Here is a 21603-nt window from a genome sequence, read left to right as displayed (position 1 = left end):
TGAGCTGTAGTTGTCTGACTGCTTTTTTTTAGGTAGACCTGTAAAGATGCTGTTACAGTAGTCAAGCCTACTAAAGATGAATGCATGGACTAGTTTTTCCAGGTCCTGTTGAGACATTAGATCTTTTATCCTTGAAATATTCTTGAGGTGATAGTAAGCTGATTTTGTTATTGTCTTAATGTGTTTTTCTAAGTTTAGATCTGCATCCATCACTACACCCAAATTTCTCGCCTGGTTTGTGGTTTTTAGATGTATAGATTGAAGTTCTCTGGTGACCTGTAATCGTTTTTCTTTGGGGCCAAAGACTATTACCTCAGTTTTGTTTTTGTTTAGCTGGAGAAAATTGTGGCACAGCCAGCCATTAATTTCCTCGATGCATTTACCAAGAGCCTGTACAGGGCCTTGGTCTCCTGGTGACATTGTGATATATATTTGTGTGTCATCTGCATAGCTGTGATAGTTTATTTTGTTGTTCTTTATAATCTGTGCCAGTGGGAGCATGTAAATGTTAAACAGAAAGGGTCCCAAGATGGAACCTTGGGGAACTCCACATGTGATACTTGTCTGCTCAGATGTGAAGTTACCTATTGATACAAAGTATTTCCTGTTTTCTAAGTATGTTTTGAACCAGTTTAGTACAGTTCCTGAAAGACCTGCCCAGTTCTCCAGTCGTTTGAGTAATATGTTGTGGTCAACTGTATCAAATGCTGCACTGAGATCCAGTAAAACTAAGACTGACATTTTTCCACTGTCTGTATTCAGACATATGTCATTAAACACTTTGGTCAGAGCGGTTTCAGTGCTGTGGTTCTGTCTAAAACCTGACTGGAAGGCATCGTAGCAGTTATTCTGTTTTAAGAAGTAATTGAGCTGTTGAGAAACTGCTTTTTCAATGATCTTACTTAAAAATGGGAGATTTGAGATCGGCCTGTAGTTGTTCATTTGTGTCTTGTCAAGATTGTCCTTTTTCAGTAAAGGTTTTATTACAGCAGTTTTTAGTGGTTCTGGAAACACGCCTGATATTAAAGAAAAGTTGACGATCTGTAACAGGTCTGACTCCAAAGTCTTTGAGACCTTTTTGAAAAAACGTGTTGGCAGGACATCTTAACAGCAGGAGGAGTTCAGTTGACCTAAGATGTCCTCCAGGTCTTTGCTGTTAATAGGGTGAAACTGTTTTATGGTGTTTAAACAGTTTTTCGGTGGACACAGTACATAGTCTGGATCTGCTGTTGATGTACCAATTGCTTGTCTAATCTTTTGGATTTTTTCTGTGAAGAATTTGGCAAAGTCATTGCAGGCCATGGTCGAATGAAGTTCAGCTGCCACTGACACAGGAGGGTTTGTTAGCCTGTCAACTGTAGAAAATAAGACCCGAGCATTATGGCTGTTTTTAGTGATGATGTCAGAGAAGTAGGACCTTCTTGCACTCCTCAGTTGTAAATTATAATTGTGAAGTTTCTCTTTATAGATGTCATAATGAACCTGGAGGTTTGTTTTTCTCCATCTGCGCTCAGCTTTCCTACACTCTCTTTTTTCATTTTTCACTAGTGTGGAGTTTCTCCATGGAGACTTTTTCCTTCCAGAGATAACCTTCACCTTAATGGGAGCAATAGTGTCCATTACATTTAACATGTTAGCATTGAAGCTATTGACGAGCTACTATTTTTAATACTATTTAATACTATTTTTAGACACTAAAAATAGTATTATTTGCCACACAGATCATGAAACAAATTTTAATATTAGCCAAAGATAAGCAAAGTAAACATTTCATGTAAAACTCCATGTAAAAAAGCAATTGCCCCCATAACCTCTCAACTGGTTGTGCCACCCTTGGCGGGAAGAACTGCAATTAAGCATTTGCAATAACTGGCAGTGAGTCTTTCACATTGCTTATTTGCAGAATTGTTTTAATTCAGCCACACATAATTTTGAGCTTGGCCTGTTTAACATTCTGCCTCAATCGGATTTAAGTCCAGACTTTGACTAGGCCACTCCAAATAATCGCCTATGACCAAAAAAAGATAAATTCCATTTTAACAAGAACAAACCTCCGGCAGAACCACCCTCAGGGATGGGCAGCCATCTGCTGCGACCAGTTGGTGGTTAGGCAAGGAACAGAACAAAAGACAAGCTATGGAAGTGAGTAGATATTAATAACAGCTAATGATTCAATGCAAAGTCATAGATAAAGACACAGAATCAACAACTGGTAAGTAAAGAAGAAACAGTACATCCCTCCAGCAGCCTAGACCTATTGTAGTTTAACTAAGGGAGGGTTGAGGGTCATCTAATCTACTCCTATCTATAAGCTTTATCGAAACGTTTTAAGGCTCATCTTAAAAGTGAAGACTCCAAACTGGGAACTTGTTTCACAGAAACAGGGGCCTGAAAGCTGAAGGCTTTGCCTACCATTCTACTCTTAAATGTTCAGGAACCACAAGTAAGCCTGCAGTCTGAGAGCAAAGTGTGCTATTGGGTTGATATGTTAGTATGAAGTCTTAAAGACAGGAGTGCACCTGATTATTCAAGCCCTTGTATGTGAGCAGAAGTATTTTAAAGTCAATTTTGCATTCAAAGAAGAGAAGCCAATATCAGAGAAATATGGTTCGTCTTTCTAGTCCCTGTCAGTTGTCCTGCTACAAATGTGCTTCAACTTTAGGACACAATGATGGTAGAGCAGAATTCATGGTTCCCTCCCTTACAGCAACTGGTCCAATCAAGAAAGCTGCCCCAAACCATCAGAGTACGACCAACATGTTTGACTGTCAGTATATTTTTCGTGTTCATTTTACGCCAAATTTACCTTCCAAATATTCCAAAAAGTTCAGCTTTTGTCTCATCACTCACCAGATGACATTTGGGCAAATATAAGGGCGGGGGAGTGTCCAACTGTGGGTTTCGCCTTAACCTTCTAAGACCCAAACTCCTGATTTTTGTTTCTAAGAAAAATGAGAGCCACAAATGAGGATATTCGTTTAAACATTCGATAGAACAGTAGCAGTATAATGTCCTCATAAGTGGATATCAAGCCCTTGCAGAGCAAAATTGAGTATTTTGGTCTAAATAACCCAAAATGTGATGTCCACATATGTGGACGCCAGGTCCTAGGACGTTAGAACTCATGGATGCCATTTTTGCCCAGCCTCTTTTTTGATGCTGAATCGTGAAAACTAGCCTTAAGTGAGACAAATAAGGACTGCAGTTCTGAGTTGCTTTGTGAACTACTGGATGACTCGTCTGTGCATTTTTTAGGTAATTTTGGTAGGCCAGCCATATCTGGACCACCATTACAAGTTCTCTCCATTTGTGGATAATGGGTCTCATTGTGGTTCTCTGGAGTCCCAAAGTCCTAGAAATGGCTTTGTAACTTTTTTATAGTGATAGATGGGACTTTGTTTTCCATTCATTACTTTTACTAGGGAGGTTTGGTTAGATTTCTTCCCTCAATAAATGAAATTGCCATTTAAAAACCATTTTACAGACCAATACAGACAAAACCAATACAGACAAAGATAACTGAATAATGTGAAACATGCAAGTGTGACAAATATCCAAAAAAGTGGCAATACTTTTCACATTTTCTGCATCACACAACTTCTAGCTGATTTTGAATCAGATCTCTAATCTCTTCTCCAGATCAGGTCATGTGTTTGGCCAAGTTACCGCGGCTAAAAGCGAGCCACCTCTGTGACGGTGACAAATCTGAATTTAAGCTTAACATAACTCGGGAACTATTTTAACCTCCTTTGTTGTACAGCCCTCGGAAAGGGGGAACCCAAACGAGACTAATCTAGTGCCACCATAAAAAAGAAAGATTTCACAGATCATAATTGTTCTATATGTAACTAAAGTTCATTGCTCTTGTAACCACAGCCAGTTAGACGCCTGCTATGGACACCAAATAAGAACAGATAAACAAGCTCCTGTGGGTCGTCGTCCCTTCCTGTCTGCACAGAAGGGTGGCTGTTACAAATGTGCGGAATATGTTACACTTGGTTGTGTAGTAATTCATTGTATGTTCGTATTCTAGTAAATTCTGATACCAGTGTTTAAAATAGCAATTAAGCTAAAAGATGATAGCAATATTTTTTTATTAATTATAAAATTAATGTCTGTTTCTTTTGTGTCTTCAGTTCTCCTCTATATTTGTTGATTAATGTGAGCAGTTAATGGTTATGATGGCACTTATCGTGTTGCATCGATAAATACTATCTGTGATGCGATTTTTCCAGTTGACTTAAATGCTGTTATGGAGACATTTTCAGCAACACAGTACCTGTTGGACAGCTAATGACAGGTGAATGACGGGCTAAAATTTCTAATGTCAAGCTGTCCCTTTCAACGATTCTTCGCTTCCCCTCTGCAGCTCCATCATCAGCTGTAACAAGCTGCTGGGAAAGAAATCTGAAGGAGCGGAAGGAGTGAAATCCTCATCGTGCTCATCTGCGCTAGGGAAAGCCGACATGCACTTCTGCGCCGTGTGCCACGACTACGCCTCCGGCTATCACTACGGTGTGTGGTCCTGCGAGGGCTGCAAGGCTTTTTTCAAGAGAAGCATTCAAGGTATGACCTTTTTACTTTATATTTACTCACAATTTTTCTTCTCATCAGCTGAAATAATCCATTACTGTGTTTTCTTCTTTTATTAGGACACAATGATTACATTTGCCCTGCCACAAATCAGTGCACTATTGACAAGAACCGGCGTAAAAGCTGCCAAGCCTGCCGGCTACGTAAATGCTATGAAGTGGGCATGATGAAATGCGGTGGGTTTTTACTCATCTTCATTAGAATTGGGATATTTCATGATTTCTTGTCTTACAGCAGAGCTAAAATTGACTCAGTTAATAGGTCTGTGAGCTCATTAGACCTTTTGAGCTTTTTTGAAAAGCACGCAGGACAAGTCTTCCTTCCACTGACTGTAAGAATCATCTAAATACTTTTAATTATTTCTGTGACACATGTAAATAGGTAATAGTGTTTCTTTGGGCCTTTAGTGTTTCTTATGATCAGCACATTCCATTCTGTTGCCTGCTCTGTGATTCTGGGCTAACCTTGGTGTGTTAAACTGCAGCTGGGATTGCTCTTTGACATATGAAGCATTGTGTTTATAAATGCCTTTGCTCTTCTTATCAGTAGACTGGTCATAGTGTCTGCTAATGCTCAGATAGATCCAGTTTTTTTTTGTTCTTATTAGATTGTTAAAAATATATATTTCCTTCTATTGCATAAAGCACAAGCTTTTTCTCACACGAAGTGTAAAGAAGTTGCAGGTAATTCGGCAACTGTCTGTTGTCTTCATTCACCAGGGGTGAGGCGTGAACGTTGTGGCTTTCGTGGTGCTCGACACCGTCGCGGTGGACCCCAGCCTCGGGATACGACAGGTCAGAGTTTGGTAAGGGTTGGACTGGGTTCTCGGGGTCAACGGCATCTTCACCTGGGGACACCTGAAGACACCTCTGTCCACACTCACTCAAATCACACGCATCACTCAACCATGAACCCAGAGGAGTTCATTTCCCGAATCATGGAGGCAGAGCCGCCAGAGATCTACCTCATGGAGGACCTGAAAAAGCCGTTCACTGAGACCAGCATGATGATGACCCTCACCAACCTGGCAGACAAGGAACTGGTTCTCATGATCAGCTGGGCCAAGAAGATCCCTGGTAAGATCCAAGCTACTCAGTTCAGTCTGTATGCAACTCTTTCACACAAGTACTGCTAAGTAAATGTTTTTCTTTTCTTTAATTCTACTCAGTCATACATTTTTTCTTTTTGTTACAAAGAATTTTGTGTTAAAAAATGTTCTACATTCTTTATTTTGCAATATTGTAAGATTCAATTGCCATTCTGAAATTGTCAGTAGTGATCTTTTGCAATATGGAGATTATTATAGTGGGTTTGGGGTGGCTGTCGCTCAGGTGGTCACCTACTACCAGAAGGTTGGTGGGTCAATCCCAGTCTGCTCCAGCCTGCATGTCTATTCTTGGGCAAGATACTAACCTCGTGTTGATTGTGCGAATCTTAGATAGAAAGCATTTATTTGTGTAGAGTGCTCAGATAGAGTAGAAAAGCTCTCTATAAGAACCAGTCCATTTACCATTTGTCCTCAAATATGGGAATTTGTCATGATTCGGCTGTGTGGCAGGCAGGAGAGGACCCAAACGCAAACTCACGGAGACAAAACGTAAACTCAAAAACACAGCTTTAATGCTGGCAAAAAGTGAAACACAAAAACAGTACTAAACTAAACTAGGAAAGCTAAACATAAAGTATACCAGGAACTACAGGGAGAATCACACACAGCATGAGGGAGACTACGACACTGACAAACAGAAACACAGAGCCTAAATACACAGAGGGACAACGAGGGAATGAAACACAGAAGGAGAGCACAGCTGGGAGTAATCAGGCTGGACGAGACAGACGCAAAACTAGAAACACTCACATGAGGCATGGACCTTCAAAGTAAAACAGGAAACACACTGACTGAATTCTAAAACACGCAAACTTAACAGCAACTGGGGAGACAGAACATAGGAACCTGAAACATGGTACAAAACATCACAGTGGACATAACATGGAACACAGGGAAGCCATATAACAAAGCCAAAGAGCTAAACCTAAGGTAACCATAACTGAGATCCAGGGAAACAAGAAACAGTACATCAAAGGACTCAAAACATAAACCATGATATAAAAGCACAGGATCTCTTCCAAATAAAATAGGAAACATAATGAGACGCAGACATGATAACCAGAACTTGACAACGTAAGACACAGACATGAAACACATGAAGAGCAGGGGAGACTTAACATGGGTTGGAAACACAAGGGGGAACTAATAAGCAAATAAACATAGGAGACCTAAAGAGCTTAACATACTATAAACATCAAAATGAACTAAAACTCAAAACACTGGGTCCTAAGACCCAGGATCGTGACAGAATTTGTAGGACTGCATGATGTTTTTTCACATTTTAACTAGCCAATAATAAGACAGCTGTAATCCAAATTACAGGTCATGATTCATTTTGATGGTAAGAAACGCCACTGAAAATACCAGCCTTTTATCTTAATGAGTTTTTGAAATGTTCATGTTTAAACATTTCCTCAAATTTGAAAGTTAAAAAAAAATGGTGAAAGTGGATCTACATTCATTGGCAGATACATGGACCGTATTTCAAAAATTATACATCCTGAAAAATGTTCGATATGTAAAACTGTCAAGAACCGTAGTTCTAGCACGCAAGCTGGACCTAGAAGCAAGCACAATACGCCGGGATGCACGCAGAATAACTTTTATTTCTCAAAGAGTGTCCCGGAATGATCAAAGGAAAACACGCAGTGTTAATATTAGAACCAAAGGACCGGGAGATAACAACTTGGGAACGCCATGATCGGGACCGTGGGAGGCTGCAACAGAGAAGGGAAGAGAGTTACTGCGGAGCAGGGAGATAACAGCATACAACGGGGTAGAGCTATTTATCTTACAATCAGGGCTGGGCCGTGGGAACTAGAGGGAGGGGTGAGGGACCGCGGGAGAGGGCTCCAGGAAGGCGGAGGAGATGATGACCGGTGGCTAATCTGAACTCCAGGCGTGCAGCACAGGCAGGTGTACGCTCAAACACGGCGAACAATAACTTGGGCACACAGTAGAAGAATAAACATAGTTCAAAAGAAACCAGAGATTCCACATCCACCTTCACGTGAGGGCCAAGTTACCGCTGAATGGTGACTAACGGACCGGCGTGGAACAGCCGGCCATGCGGGGTTAAATAGTCCTCCTGACGATCGCCTGGAATGGGATGCAGGTGTGGAGATGACAGCCACACCCGTAGGCGTGGGCATCCCATCCGCTCCTCAGGCACCAGGCCGCAGACCATGACAAAAACAAAACATTTCACAGAAATCACTCCATGTGTCCAAACTTTAGACCACAAAAGTTTTTACGCAAATCAGAGATGTTTGAGGAGAAGGTCCAGGTTGATTTAAGATGGAATGAAATTTAAAGCCAGCAGTTTGCCACAATTTGTCACTGAAGTAACCAAGCAGAAAGGGGTCAGGAAGATAAGACTTGAGCATGGCTTTAGAAGAGCAGCTTCTCTTTGTAGGAAACCATCTCTCTGTCAATCAGGCCTTTATTCTAAAGCATGGTAAAAGGCACAGGAAAGTTTTCTTGAGCTTTATAAAAACTAAACAATATATTATGACATGAAGATACTTCAGTCCAGTGGCAGTGGCAGTGGGCAGTGGGGTATTTATCAATAGAAAAAGCTCTAACGTTTATGAAAATACAGTTCAAAGTTCTAAATCTATCCACTCATTCACATTTTCTAAAGCTGTCAAGTGGGCCAGATTGGAGTCTTTGCCGGTGCAATTCCAGCCCCCAGGTCTTATGTTTGCCACCCCTGCTCTAAGCACTGCCTGTTAAACACCAGGCACTCCTCATCATCTGCTAATACCATCCCTGCAGTGAAACATGATAGTAGCGAGGCTGCTTCACAATAGCAGGTACAGCAAGACTTCTCAGAGCATTAAGTAGAAAGCAGTTACCTGGACAGAAGCGCCTTAAATAAAAGGAGATCCATATGACAGTAAGCCAACGTACACGCAGCCAAGCTAGCCTCGAGTAAAAAGTCTTACTGTTCTTCAGTAGCTTAGTTAATGCAACCACGTAATCCACACAGAATAGCTACAGACACACCTGAAGACAATACTATGCACTTCATATCCAGTCAGTGATCCAAAGGAACAATCAATGGGCAAATCTAGTTGTAGAAACTTACCCAAGAGGCCTCAAAGGGACTTCTAGCAAGAATCCAAATACTGGTAAATGACATATTTCATTTTCTCATAATAAACCTTTTTAAAATTGAATTACTGAAAAGAAGTTAGAGGTCCAAATATTTTTTAAAAGCAAATAGTGAAAAAAAAAAGCCAGATGAGTGCAAATAAATGTAGCAGCCTGATGTGATGTTAGTATCAGTGTTGGTTCCTTCCATAAAGTTGCTTTTCATGATTGATCCTGTTTTTCTTTTGCACTAAAGGATTAAATCAAGTTTAAAATGGTAAATGGCCTGTATTTATATAGCGCTTTACTAGTCCCTAAGGACCCCAAAGCACTTTACATATCCAGTCATCCACCCATTCACACACTGGTGATGGCAAGCTACATTGTAGCCACAGCCACCCTGGGGTGCACTGACAGAGGTGAGGCTGCCGGACACTGGCGCCACCGGGCCCTCTGACCACCACCAGTAGGCAACGGGTGAAGTGTCTTGCCCAAGGACACAACGACCGAGACTGTCCGAGCCGGGGCTTGAACCGGCAACCTTCCGATTACAAGGCGAACTCCCAACTCTTGAGCCACGATCGCCCCAGTTATGAATGGTGGTGACATGTGAGCTGTAATCATTCAGACATAAATAAAACAGGAAGGCTGTCAGTGTCATGTGACTCTCTGGTGTCACCTGTGTTAGCTGACCCACTTTTGAGGCCAGATTCAATCAAAGAATCCCCATCAAAGTAGCTCTGTCTGTTGACATGTTTGGCACTGAGGCACCGGTTGTGCAACAGTCTGTTACAAAGTTACAGATGTCCTGCACCACCCCTGTACATTTCTCTCTGTTTCTGGGTAGAGCTCTATGTAGTCATACAACAGAAAGAAGTTCCTTGCAACAGTGTCTATATCAACGGTCAGGGAGCCCTGATAGATTGGCTGGCTAAGACACATTACCAGATGGCCACAAAATCTTCCAAGCAGTGAGTGTTTCTGGTCTAATTCCAGGCTGGCCTGAACCCTTTACTGCTCTTTCACCATATTTCCTGTCTTGTTGAACATCATGTTGCACTGGATAAGGCAGTGAGCCAATGAAACACAGGAGTGATGAAGAAATGATTCCCCCGATGAATCATTGTTATATAGAACATTTATGATCAGTTTAATGTTATTTCACATAAAAACAAAGCTGCTTTTCTTTCAAACACAAATACATCTCAAAGTGACCCCATACTGCAGTAATGCATACTATTATTAGTCTGCACAGACATGTAATCAAGCTCCAACTTGACTGGTGGATCTGGGCGTACAACTAAAAGAATGTGTGAATAAGTGCTGATTCCAATTGTGCAATTTGGGATAGATTAGGGTTTTGTGCTCATAATTCCATGAAGGCAGAATGTGGGTGGTTTCCAAGTGTAAAGAGGCCTTTTTTTTCTCCTCTCCTCAGGCTTTGTAGAGTTGAGTCTAACAGACCAAATCCACCTGCTGAAGTGCTGCTGGTTGGAGATCCTCATGCTGGGCTTGATGTGGAGGTCAGTGGATCATCCTGGAAAACTAATCTTCTCTCCAGATGTCAAACTCAGCAGGTGAGAGGGATTAGCACTTATTGCATTAAAACTAATGTGATCCCATTGCACTGAAAATCTTTTATGAAGTTGGTCATCAGCTAACGTTTAGCAGGTTTACAGAGCGACAAATACTTGTTTCTGCTATTCCACAGAGACTTTAGCTTACAGAGAGTGTTTGCTCAAATACCCACACAGCTTCTGTTTCTGTGTTTCTTCCTGATATATGTCATAATACTCTCAGTTTAGATCTTTTTGAGATGTTCTTAAGTGCTTTTGTTGTCTCACCCACATAAAATAATGTAAAAAGGTAAAATATGTCTGAATAAGAAATATCTGCAACTGCCACAACATTATTGCTGGTTTGAGCTCCCCAGGTTTTTTCACAATGATGACAAATTGACATCACACGATAAAACAGGTCATCCACAACACACATACACATCACGAACATTTGTTCCAGATTCATCTGAGATTTCTCTGGACTGCCAACGCACACCGACCTTCGAATTTGTCCAGAGAACTGTTGTTTGTATCTGCCAATGCTGAATAGCCTTTGTATTCGTAGTAAACACACTGTAATTGGGCAGCAGGGATATCCTAATGGCTAAACTTGGAGAAAGGTTTTCAACAGTGTTCTCAGCATGGCAAATCTTATATGAGGCTCTTTAAGTTTCTCAACAATACCTACTGTTGCTGTGAACTGCATGCCACTTTGCAACCCACCACCGACCCAGCTATACCTCCCACGTGTCTGATCCACTCATGTCACTGGTGTGCTGGGACCTAGCTGCTTCTCTCCCTTCACAGATTTTCACTTTCACACAAAGTACATGCACCAAAATCCAGTGAGCGGGTTGACCACAATCATGGTGCCTACAGGATACAAATAATTGCATTTCTGAAGAATTTCTCCTTGATGCAGATGTCAAACAAACTGGCACATATATTTCTGCTGTGGACACTGACCTTGTGCAACATTCAGAACTTGTTAGATTATAAACTGGGATGGGTTAGGGAAAGTTCGTCATATTTTTTGCTAAAGGGCAAAAATTCTCAAAAGACAAAAATAGACTTCAGACTTTAGTTTTTTAAAGTTGATAATGCAGCAGAGCCACTAAGTTCTGATAACTTGTACATTTTAGACTCCATCATATGGAGGCCATCATATTTCAGACTGCATGCTGTAGATGCTATAAAATGTTTCATCTCTTGTTTAGTCTCACAGGACTTTACCAATTGCTGTTTACCCTGAGTTTTCCCCTTTGTCCCACTTTCTTGTGTATGTAATTCCCTTATTTTTGTTAAGGACTTTGAAGCAGTATGTAGTCAGACAGCTAAATGCTACATTTTTTGTGAAAAAGGCAAATGCAGAAGGAGCTGAGGGTAGGAGCAAATTTATACGAGGGAAATGGTGGGTTGAGTTCAGTGTTTGACCTTTCTTTCTTCACTGCCACGGAAACTATCACTATAGGCTTAGGCTAGCCTTGATGTGTTTTCATAACACGGCCTTATTTTTCTCTGTAAGGTTCCTGTCAGCCTTTCTCCTTGGAAAGATGAGGATAACATCCTGGATGCAAATCCATCCACCGGCCCATTGAATCATTTTCTAATTTATTTTGTCTTATCAAGTCTTTCTTTCTGCTTTTCTGACCTCTTTCTGCTCTCTCTTACACATTCATCAGTATTTGGCTTGAATTTCTTCATGGATGGTTGCTAATATGTGGATTACCAATAGGAAGTTGTTAGCTGATGAGGTTTTAATACCCAATTTTCCCATTCATGACTATAGTTTGTTTTATTATGTCAAAAGGTAAAGCTCTGTTCTGGAACCTCTAAGCCCTTTCTGATTTATGACACTGAGTAAGTCATATATAGCAGGGAATGGAAGAAGTGGGTTGCAAAGCAGGTTGCAGGGCACAACTGCCACCAGGCTAAAATGTCTTAAAATGTACCACTAGCACTTGTGTGCTGACACTGCAATCCTCTGGTTCATCAAAATTGCAGCTGAAATAGATTTTTTTTTTAAATTTTCCATCATATTATTATGGTTTTCAGGCACCATAATAAACTTTTTTAGCCTACAAGAGTTGATATAAATGGGACGCACAAAGTAATAGAAATTTCTTTCAGCATGTTCAGTTTATCTTGGTTCTCGTTGCTGCCTCTTTCCCCTTTCTTATCTTTTTGTTCACTCCACTCCATCTTGTTTTTCTTCACTTCTTCTCTTTCTGTCTGTTTAGGGAGGAGGGACAGTGTGTGGAGGGCATCATGGAGATTTTCGACATGCTGCTGGCAGCCACCTCTCGGTTCCGTGAGCTGAAGCTGCAGAGAGAGGAGTATGTCTGCCTGAAGGCCATGATCCTCCTCAACTCCAGTGAGTGTTACTGACGCACATAAAACCACAGGATGGGGAAGAATTTTGGAATGAGGTTTCAATAAGCAAATACGCTGTTCCACCTCATCCAATCAGTGCGCTATTTGTGGTGTTTTTGGTTTTTTGTTCTTTTTAGTTCTGACATAATCCCTCACACATGTGCACACACACACACTTTTGGGGTACTCATACTTCAAGTAAAGGTTTTTTAGTGAGTATAAAAGTACCAAACTAAAGACTACACATGTCAGTATCTGTTTAAAGTGTGCTTCTTAACTTACACCCAAACGTTTGACTGTCAAAGCAATACTCTCTAGTACCCATCAGACCCAGTTATTATTAAAGAAACATAAATCATAGTTATTTTCCTGCTATGATTTTCGTTTCTGCACTACTCCTTGAAATGGCTGATTTCCAGTCTTGATGATGCAGTCTTGTGCTTCTAATTTTCCATTCATCCATCCTTTTTCTTCTGATTATCTGTGGCTGGGTTGTAGGAGCAGGAGCCTGAGCAGAGAGGCCCAGACTTCCCTCTTCCTAGCCCCTTCCTCCAGCTTATCCAGGGCAATCCTGAGGCATTCCCAAGCCAGGAACAACACGTACAGTTCAGTGTCCAGATTTCTAGATTACGAAATAATTTATTGGTTTGTTTATTTATTTATTTTGGTCATGGGAGAAGAGTACACTCACAGTCCTCTGAAGTTTCCTAGCATTTCATTTGTTTAAGGTTCATAGAAATTTCCCAACGTCTCGTACAATAAATAACCCCCTTAAAGCGTTGTAGAGCAGAGTTACACTACACCAGTCCTTGATGTGGCTTTTAAAATCAACATGACGGTGACCGTCCCACAGAAGTTGCATTGGCAGATGTTATTTGAAGAAGGTTTGATAATGAAGTGACCTGTGAATTTGGACCTTATTGCAGGGCGGCTTTCGTTTTTTCACCTTTAATGTTTTTCCAGTGGTCACAGTGTCCTCTACAAACCACCTCCAACAGACGCTGCAGGCAGGTTCCATCCAGGTGACCGACCTCTCCACATGTTTAACAAAGTTTCCTCCCTCACGCACACATAAGATCCTCTGCCAGACTATGTTCTCTCTTTTAACTCTGCTCCACTGCAGCTGGAGTAAAAAAAAAAGGGCAAATTGTGCAAGAAGCGAAAGCAAGTCTGAAAAGTCAAGGAAAAGAAGGCGTCGAGAAGATTAATGAATCTTGACAGATGGAAAGTTGTAACTGAGCTGCTCCATCCATCCTCTGTCCTGGTGGTGGGCGGACACTAGTTGATCTACAGCTCCTTCTCTCTTCCATCCTCTAGTTTTTCATCAAGAGCGTCCGTCATGATGTCATTCGGGCTCTTTGATGAGCCAGATGGCCTGACTGAAGAAACTGTACGAACTCATAAATGTCACAGCTTAGGTTAAATTGGTTACAGAGTCCTGAATCAGGATGTAGAATGTCATGCAACAATTTATACCAAAGAACACCAGGTTACGTGTTTTATTCAAAGATGAGATAATGAGTGGATTATTACCAGGCTATTATTAATCTTGGAATGTTTTGTCAGTGTCAGTCTATCACTGTTGTCGAAACCATGTTTTCAGTTGCAATGGCTGGATCTAATTTAAGCTTTATTATTATTTCCCTGCAAGTCAAGAAGTTTATACACTCACAGATTCCATGGTTCAGGTGTGTGTGTGTGCATATATGCTTGAATATAATCAGGGAAATGATATGTATAGATTATTAAGTAAGATGTGATGTTTTTTAAGTGCATTAATTCTGGTACACATAATGATGGGCAAGGCAACAGAAGGTATGCTTAAAAAGAACATGTTAAATGGCTGATTGCAAAGAAATGATCGCACAGGCTGAGTACTAGTCCTGGAGTAAAGATGAGTTGAGGGTTCACCAGCATGTGAAAGACAGTGTAGATAAATAACTACAATGATCGCACAGGCTGAGTACTAGTCCTGGAGTAAAGATGAGTTGAGGGTTCACTAGCATGTGAAAGACAGTGTAGATAAATAACTAACAAGATCAAATGTCCAAATCACAACATCAACAGTCACCTCAAGGTTCTTTATATTGTAAGGTAAAGATCCTACTTTACTGCAGAGAAATCCCCAACAATCACATGGCCCCCTACGAGTGAGCACTTGGTGACAGTGGGAAGGAAAAACTCTCTTTTAGCAGGAAGAAACTTCCAGCAGAACCAGGCTCAGGGGGCCCAGGCTTGGGGTGGCCATCTGCCACCACAAATTGGGCGTGAAGCAGGGAAACAGTGCAAAGACACACTATGGATGAGAGCCAGAGCTCAGTAATAATGATTATATGCAAAGAGGTGAGGATAATATATATAGTATCAATAGGATTCAGACGGTACAGATCAGTTTTTACAAACGGGTTAGTGCTGAATGCTGAATGAACATTATCCTAGGTATAATTGTGACAGTACATGTACTCACTCAAGAAAGCTAAGATATTCAGTACTGGACAGCTTGCAATCCAGACCAGTGACCCAGTTAAAACATTTGTTGCATTATGAAATGGGAAATATGATGAGTTGCACACTTTTGCAGTGTTGTTGTAATGCAATGACAAAAATATGTTGCTGTCCCAGCAATTTTAAATATATTGCTGTTGTCAAATTCAAACGTGCCACATCTGATTTCTCAGTTTTAACCTATTCATATGTTTTCTCTATAAGTATATAGAGTATAAATGATGTGTATGTTATTGAATTCTGCTTCTATTTACGTCTCAAACAGCATCTAAACTTTTATGGTCGTGTGTAACTAAAGGGCACGTCTTTAAAAAAGGATCAGTGGTCTCAGTAATGACACGTAGCTGTGCTGTTTTTCACAGGTCTGTGCACGAGCTCCCCGCAGACTCCAGAAGAGCTGGAAAGCAGAAACAAACTGCTGCATCTCCTGGATTCTGTGATCGATGCGCTGGTCTGGGCCATCTCCAAACTGGGCCTATCCACCCAGCAGCAGACTCTGCGCCTTGGCCATCTCACCATGCTGCTCTCCCACATCCGGCACGTCAGGTACACACAGAACGGAGGGAGTATTATGTCTGATTTCCTCACATGCTCACAGTAATGCTCAGCAAGCATGTGCACAAAAACTTAAGTAAAAAGACTTACTAACTTTTCCAATCAAGTGTTCACCACAGACACTTCACAATGTTTGTGAAGCAAGTCTCTTAAATTTAATAATAACAAAATAAGGTCTGTTTTATATTGGTTTATTTTTGTTTTTACATCTCAGACATACCAGGTTCAGTTTATCCCCCAGAAGTGCTATATGCAGAATTTAATAAAGATGACTGGCATTAATATCTCAGCTACATTAAACCACAAGTAGGCGTGTGCTAATAAAATAGAGGATCATTTACAGAGAATACACGGCTAAAATGAAGAAATGTCTGCATGCATTGTGCACACTGGAACTTCCTCCTCATGTTCGGTGATAATAACTTTAACAGTAGACTGAAAGCTTCTGCAAAATCCTGCATTTGTTGCATTGATGTTTTATGTTTACCTGTAACATCTCATTTTCTACACAAACTTTATGTAAATATTCATCACAGCCATGGATTTAGAGACAGAACAAATATTTGACCAGCCAGGCATAACATTATGACCACCTGCTTAATATTGTGTTGGTCCCCTTTTTGCTGCCAAAACACTAGACCACTGAAGGTGTCCTGTGGTATCTGACACCAAGATGCTAGAAATAGATCCTTTAAGTCCTCTAAGAGCAGCGGTACCCAACCTTTTTTGCGCCACGGACCGGTTTATGTCCGACAATATTTTCACGGACCGGCCTTTAAGGTGTCGCGGATAAATACAACAAAGTAAAACCAGTACTGGTACCAAAAAAAAGATGATTTATTCATAAGACACGGGAAAAGACCCAGGGAAACAGAGTTAATGATAAAAACCCTGAAAACCATAAATTTCACACCCGAGCCTCAACTCTGGTGGTCCTGTACCAAACGACTCACGGACCGGTACCGGTCCATGGCCCGGGGGCTGGGGACCTCTGCTCTAAGATGTGAGGTGGGGTCTCGGTGGATCAGATGTGTTTGTCCAGCAGATCCCACAAATGCTTGATTGGATTGAGATCTGGGAAAGTCAACACCTCAAACTAAATGTTGTGCTCCTCAAACTATTCCTGTACTATTTTTTGCCTTGTGGCCGAGCGCATTATCCTGCTGAAAAAGGCCACAGCAATCAGGGAATACCGTTACCATGAAAGGGTGTGCTTGGTCTGCAGCAATGCTTAGGTAGGTGGTACGTGTCAAAGTAGCATCCACATGGATGCCCCCCAGGTTTCTCTTCAGCACTGTAGCCAGGCTGACAAAAAGTCAGAGCTCTTTTGAGCCAACCATCCCTTTAACGTTAACTAGTAATGACTTCATGAACTTCTTCACAAATAAAATGTTTATCATTAGAGGAAAAATTACCAATAATCATCCCACAGATGTAATATTATCTACAGCTACTCTTAGTACCATTGATGTTAAGTTAGACTCTTTTTCTCCAATTGATCTTTCTGAGTTAACTTCAATAATTACTTCCTCCAAACCATCAACGTGTCTTTTAGACCCCATTCCTACAAAACTGCTCAAAGAAGTCCTGCCATTAATTAATTCTTCGATCTTAAATATGATCAACCTATCTCTAATGATCGGCTATGTACCACAGGCCTTCAAGCTGGCTGTAGTTAAACCTTTACTCAAAAAGCCATCTCTAGACCCAGCAGTCTTAACTAATTATAGGCCAATCTCCAACCTTCCTTTCCTATCAAAAATCCTTGAAAGAGTAGTTGTCAAACAGCTAACAGATCATCTGCAGAGGAATGGCTTATTGGAAGAGTTTCAGTCAGGTTTCAGAGCTCATCACAGCACAGAAACAGCTTTAGTGAGGGTTACAAATGATCTTCTTATGGCCTCTGACAGTGAACTCATCTCTGTGCTTGTCCTGCTAGACCTTAGTGCAGCGTTCGATACTGTCGACCATAATATCCTATTAGAGCAATTAGAACATGCTGTAGGTATTACAGGTACTGCACTGCAGTGGTTTGTATCATATCTATCTAATAGACTCCAATTTGTGCATGTAAATGGGGAGTCCTCTTCACACACTGAGGTTAATTATGGTGTTCCACAGGGTTCAGTGCTAGGACCAATTCTGTTTACATTATACATGCTTCCCTTAGGCAGCATCATTTGAAGACATAGCATACATTTTCACTGCTATGCAGATGACACCCAGCTCTATCTGTCCATGAAGCCAGATAACACACACCAATTAGTTAAACTGCAGGAATGTCTTAAAGACATAAAGACCTGGATGGCCGCTAACTTTCTGCTTCTTAATTCAGATAAAACTGAGGTTATTGTACTCGGCCCTGACAAGCTTAGAAATATGGTATCTAACCAGATTCTTACTGTGGATGGCATTACCTTGGCCTCCAGTAACGCTGTGAGGAACCTTGGAGTCATTTTTGACCAGGATATGTCCTTCAACGCACATATTAAACAAATATGTAAGACTGCGTTCTTCCATTTGCGCAACATCTCTAAAATTAGAAATATCCTGTCTCAGAGTGACGCTGAAAAACTAGTTCATGCATTTATTACTTCCAGGCTGGACTACTGTAATTCATTATTATCAGGATGTCCAAAAAACTCACTGAAAAGCCTTCAGCTAATCCAAAATGCTGCAGCAAGAGTCCTGACAGGGACTAGAAAGAGAGAGCATATTTCTCCTGTTTTGGCTTCCCTTCATTGGCTTCCTGTTAAATCCAGAATTGAATTCAAAATCCTGCTCCTCACATACAAGGTCTTAAATAATCAGGCCCCATCTTATCTTAATGACCTTGTAGTACCATATCACCCTATTAGAGCACTTCGCTCTCGCTCTGCAGGCCTACTTGTTGTTCCTAGAGTATTTAAAAGTAGAATGGAGGGAGAGCCTTCAGTTTTCAGGCCCCTCTTATGTGGAACCAGCTTCCAGTTTGGATTCGGGAGACAGACACTATCTCTACTTTTAAGATTAGGCTTAAAACTTTCCTTTTTGCTAAAGCATATAGTTAGGGCTGGACCAGGTGACCCTGAATCCTCCCTTAGTTATGCTGCAATAGACGTAGGCTGCCGGGGGATTCCCATGATGCATTGAGTTTTTCCTTTCCAGTCACCTTTCTCACTCACTATGTGTTAACCCTTTAAGACCTACCATAGAACCAAGTCCGCCAGAGCTTATATTATATTTTTACATGGTGTGGTGCCATTTTTGGGAACATTTCAAGTTGCTATACATCAATACAACAATTATAGCCCAGATTTTAATAATATGTATTCATTAAGTGCATAGTAATTACATAAATTGCAAAAAAGTGCAATAAACTACAAAAAAAATGAAAATCGTTTTTGCTTTTTTAACATATATTTCTAGTTGGAGAAATTTAAGAGCCTTATCCCTCAAAACTGTAAATACAAAAAAGTTGCACAAAATAATTTCCTACCACAGGAACTTTATTTTGAGTGTCTTCATAGTTTTATTTTTGAAATACACCAATTTTTATACACTGCAGGAAAAACGAAAATAAATATTATACTGCAAATTTGCAAAAAAGCAGCATATGCATCAAAATAAACTATTTCCAGCAATGCAATATGAGTCCTAAGCATCCCAGAAACGACACAGAAAGTCATAAAGTCAAACATAACTTTTAAAAAGACCAGTATAGGCCCTGAGGCCCTGATGGTAAAAAAGACTACATTTCCGCGAAAATGACGTCACTTCCGGTTTCGGGCAGGTAATGGCGGACATGCAAAAGTTCGCGCTGACGTCTATTCCAACGTAGGAAGTGTTATGAACAGCTGATCGGATCGGCAAAGCGTGTTTCTGGAATATTATGTTTTTGTTGCTGCAAGCGCTTTTTATGCAGTTTTTGCAAAGCTTTATGTGGAAGGAAACCGTGACCTAGGACAAGCTGATGGCATAAGATGTAAGTACAACTCCTCCGGTTTCATATGCAAAAAAAATTATTGCGCTAGCCTACGTGGTTGCAGAGCTACCGGGATTTAAAAATAGTTACGTAAAACAGAGCGTGCCCGCTCTGACCGGCTCTAAAGGGTTAATAGACCTCTCTGCATTGAATCATATCTGTTATTAACCTCTGTCTCTCTTCCACAGCATGTCTTTTATCCTGTCTTCCTTCTCTCACCCCAACCGGTCGCAGCAGATGGCTGCCCCTCCCTGAGCCTGGTTTTGCCGGAGGTTTCTTCCTGTTAAAAGGGAGTTTTTCCTTCCCACTGTCGCCAAAGTGCTTGCTCATAGGGGCTCATATGATTGTTGGGATTTTGTCTGTATCTATGAAGCGGCTTGAGGCGACTTTTGTTGTGATCTGGTGCTATATAAATAAAATTGAATTGAATTGAATGGATGGCAAAACCCAAGGTTTCCCACATTGCCCAAAAGCATCAAACTGCCACTCAGACTTGCCTTCTTCTCAGTGCACCCACGGTCCATGGTCCACTTCTGATGCTCACATTCCCACTGTTGGTGCTTTTGGGTGTCGACAGGGATCAGCATGGGCGCTCTGACTGGTCTGCAATTATTCAGTCCCATACCTATCAAATTGTGATACACTGTGTATTCTGACACCTTTCAATCCGAACCAGCTTGAACCTTTTGTAGAGTTTGAGTTACAGCAGCTCATCTGTTGGGTCGGACCACGCAGACCAGTCTTCACTCCCCACTTGCATTGAGCCTTGGTTGTCAGTGACCCTGGCTGGTTCACTAATGTTCCTTCCTTGGACCACTTTTGATAGATACTGACCACTGCAGACTGGGAATATCCCACAAGAACTGCAGTATTAGAGATGCTCCAACCGAGTCAACCTTGTCAAATTTTCTGAAATCCTCAGACTTGCACATTTTTCCTGCTAACCCTAACCCTCTAACACATCAGCTCTGATGACTAAATGTTCACTTGCTCTCTGATATATACCACTCACTAACTGATGCTGATGGACATTAATTTCAAAGACTCTAAATAGGTTTGTGATTTGTAAGAACAGAATAATTATGTACTATTCGTTTACATTAGACTTGAATAGTTTGTAAAACCAGACAAGACAAGTTTGTAATGCTGTGCTGTCAGCAGAGATACATCTATGGAACTCCAAAGTGTTCAAAATTAAATAAATAAATAAGTCATGATGAAATAAATTACTAGGTGAATAAATAAGACACAGATATGTAATGTGAGAATGATATTGTGAAATAATTGAACACATTTTGAAAAAAAGCTCATTATTGTGAAATATATTGCATTCTGCTATATAAATTTACTTATTATTGTGAAATATTATTTCATGATCATTATTTTTCACAATAACAGAGATTATTCCTGAGGCATTTTATTTATTCCCAGCCGTTTTTAATCCAAAATGTCCTTTTTTCAAAGTCAGTCTTTATTTCAAAATCCCGTTTTTCCCAATGGCCTATTTATTTCATAATGCAACTTTTCAGCAGAATGACTTTGTCTGTCAATCAAGAAAGACAGGGCGGAGCCAGTTGTGTGATTGGTTGCCCCTTTGCTCAAACATAAGTAATCCGGTTGTTCAGTGATGACGCGACGAATCCTACTTCTTGTCCTAAAGTAGTCTGCGTTTAATATGGCTTTTGTGTTGTTAACATGTTTAATGTTATGTATTTTCTTCTATTTGATCTCAAAAAGCTTCTTCTTTTTTTTTTTTTTTTGCCTGTCCCATTTGAGAGTTGGGAGTTCGCCTTGTAATCGGAAGGTTGCCGGTTCGAGCCCCGGCTCGGACAGTCTCAGTCGTTGTGTCC

At 40.8% G+C, this 21603-nt stretch overlaps 1 protein-coding gene across 12 annotated transcripts in view; it reads left to right on the top strand.

Annotated features, from left to right (window-relative positions):
• esr2b (estrogen receptor 2b) overlaps positions 1-21603 on the top strand; it is a 70292-nt gene that overhangs the window by 22112 nt on the left and 26577 nt on the right. For all 12 annotated transcript variants that reach the window (XR_013903815.1, XR_013903811.1, XR_013903814.1 and 9 more), the window contains exons 3-8: positions 4370-4566; positions 4653-4769; positions 5313-5669; positions 10236-10374; positions 12597-12730; positions 15597-15780. Coding sequence is in view for 3 of the 12 variants with exons in the window: in XM_026152755.2 (XP_026008540.1) it covers positions 4370-4566; positions 4653-4769; positions 5313-5669; positions 10236-10374; positions 12597-12730; positions 15597-15780 (1128 nt within the window). In the remaining 9 variants the exon portion in view is untranslated. The remainder of the gene's footprint in view (positions 1-4369; positions 4567-4652; positions 4770-5312; positions 5670-10235; positions 10375-12596; positions 12731-15596; positions 15781-21603) is intronic.

The sequence above is a fragment of the Astatotilapia calliptera genome, chromosome 19, assembly GCF_964374335.1.
Source record: "Astatotilapia calliptera chromosome 19, fAstCal68.1, whole genome shotgun sequence".
Lineage (NCBI taxonomy): Eukaryota > Metazoa > Chordata > Actinopteri > Cichliformes > Cichlidae > Astatotilapia > Astatotilapia calliptera.
Note: the sequence above shows the minus strand (reverse complement) of the source record. Positions and strands in the feature narration are given on the sequence as shown.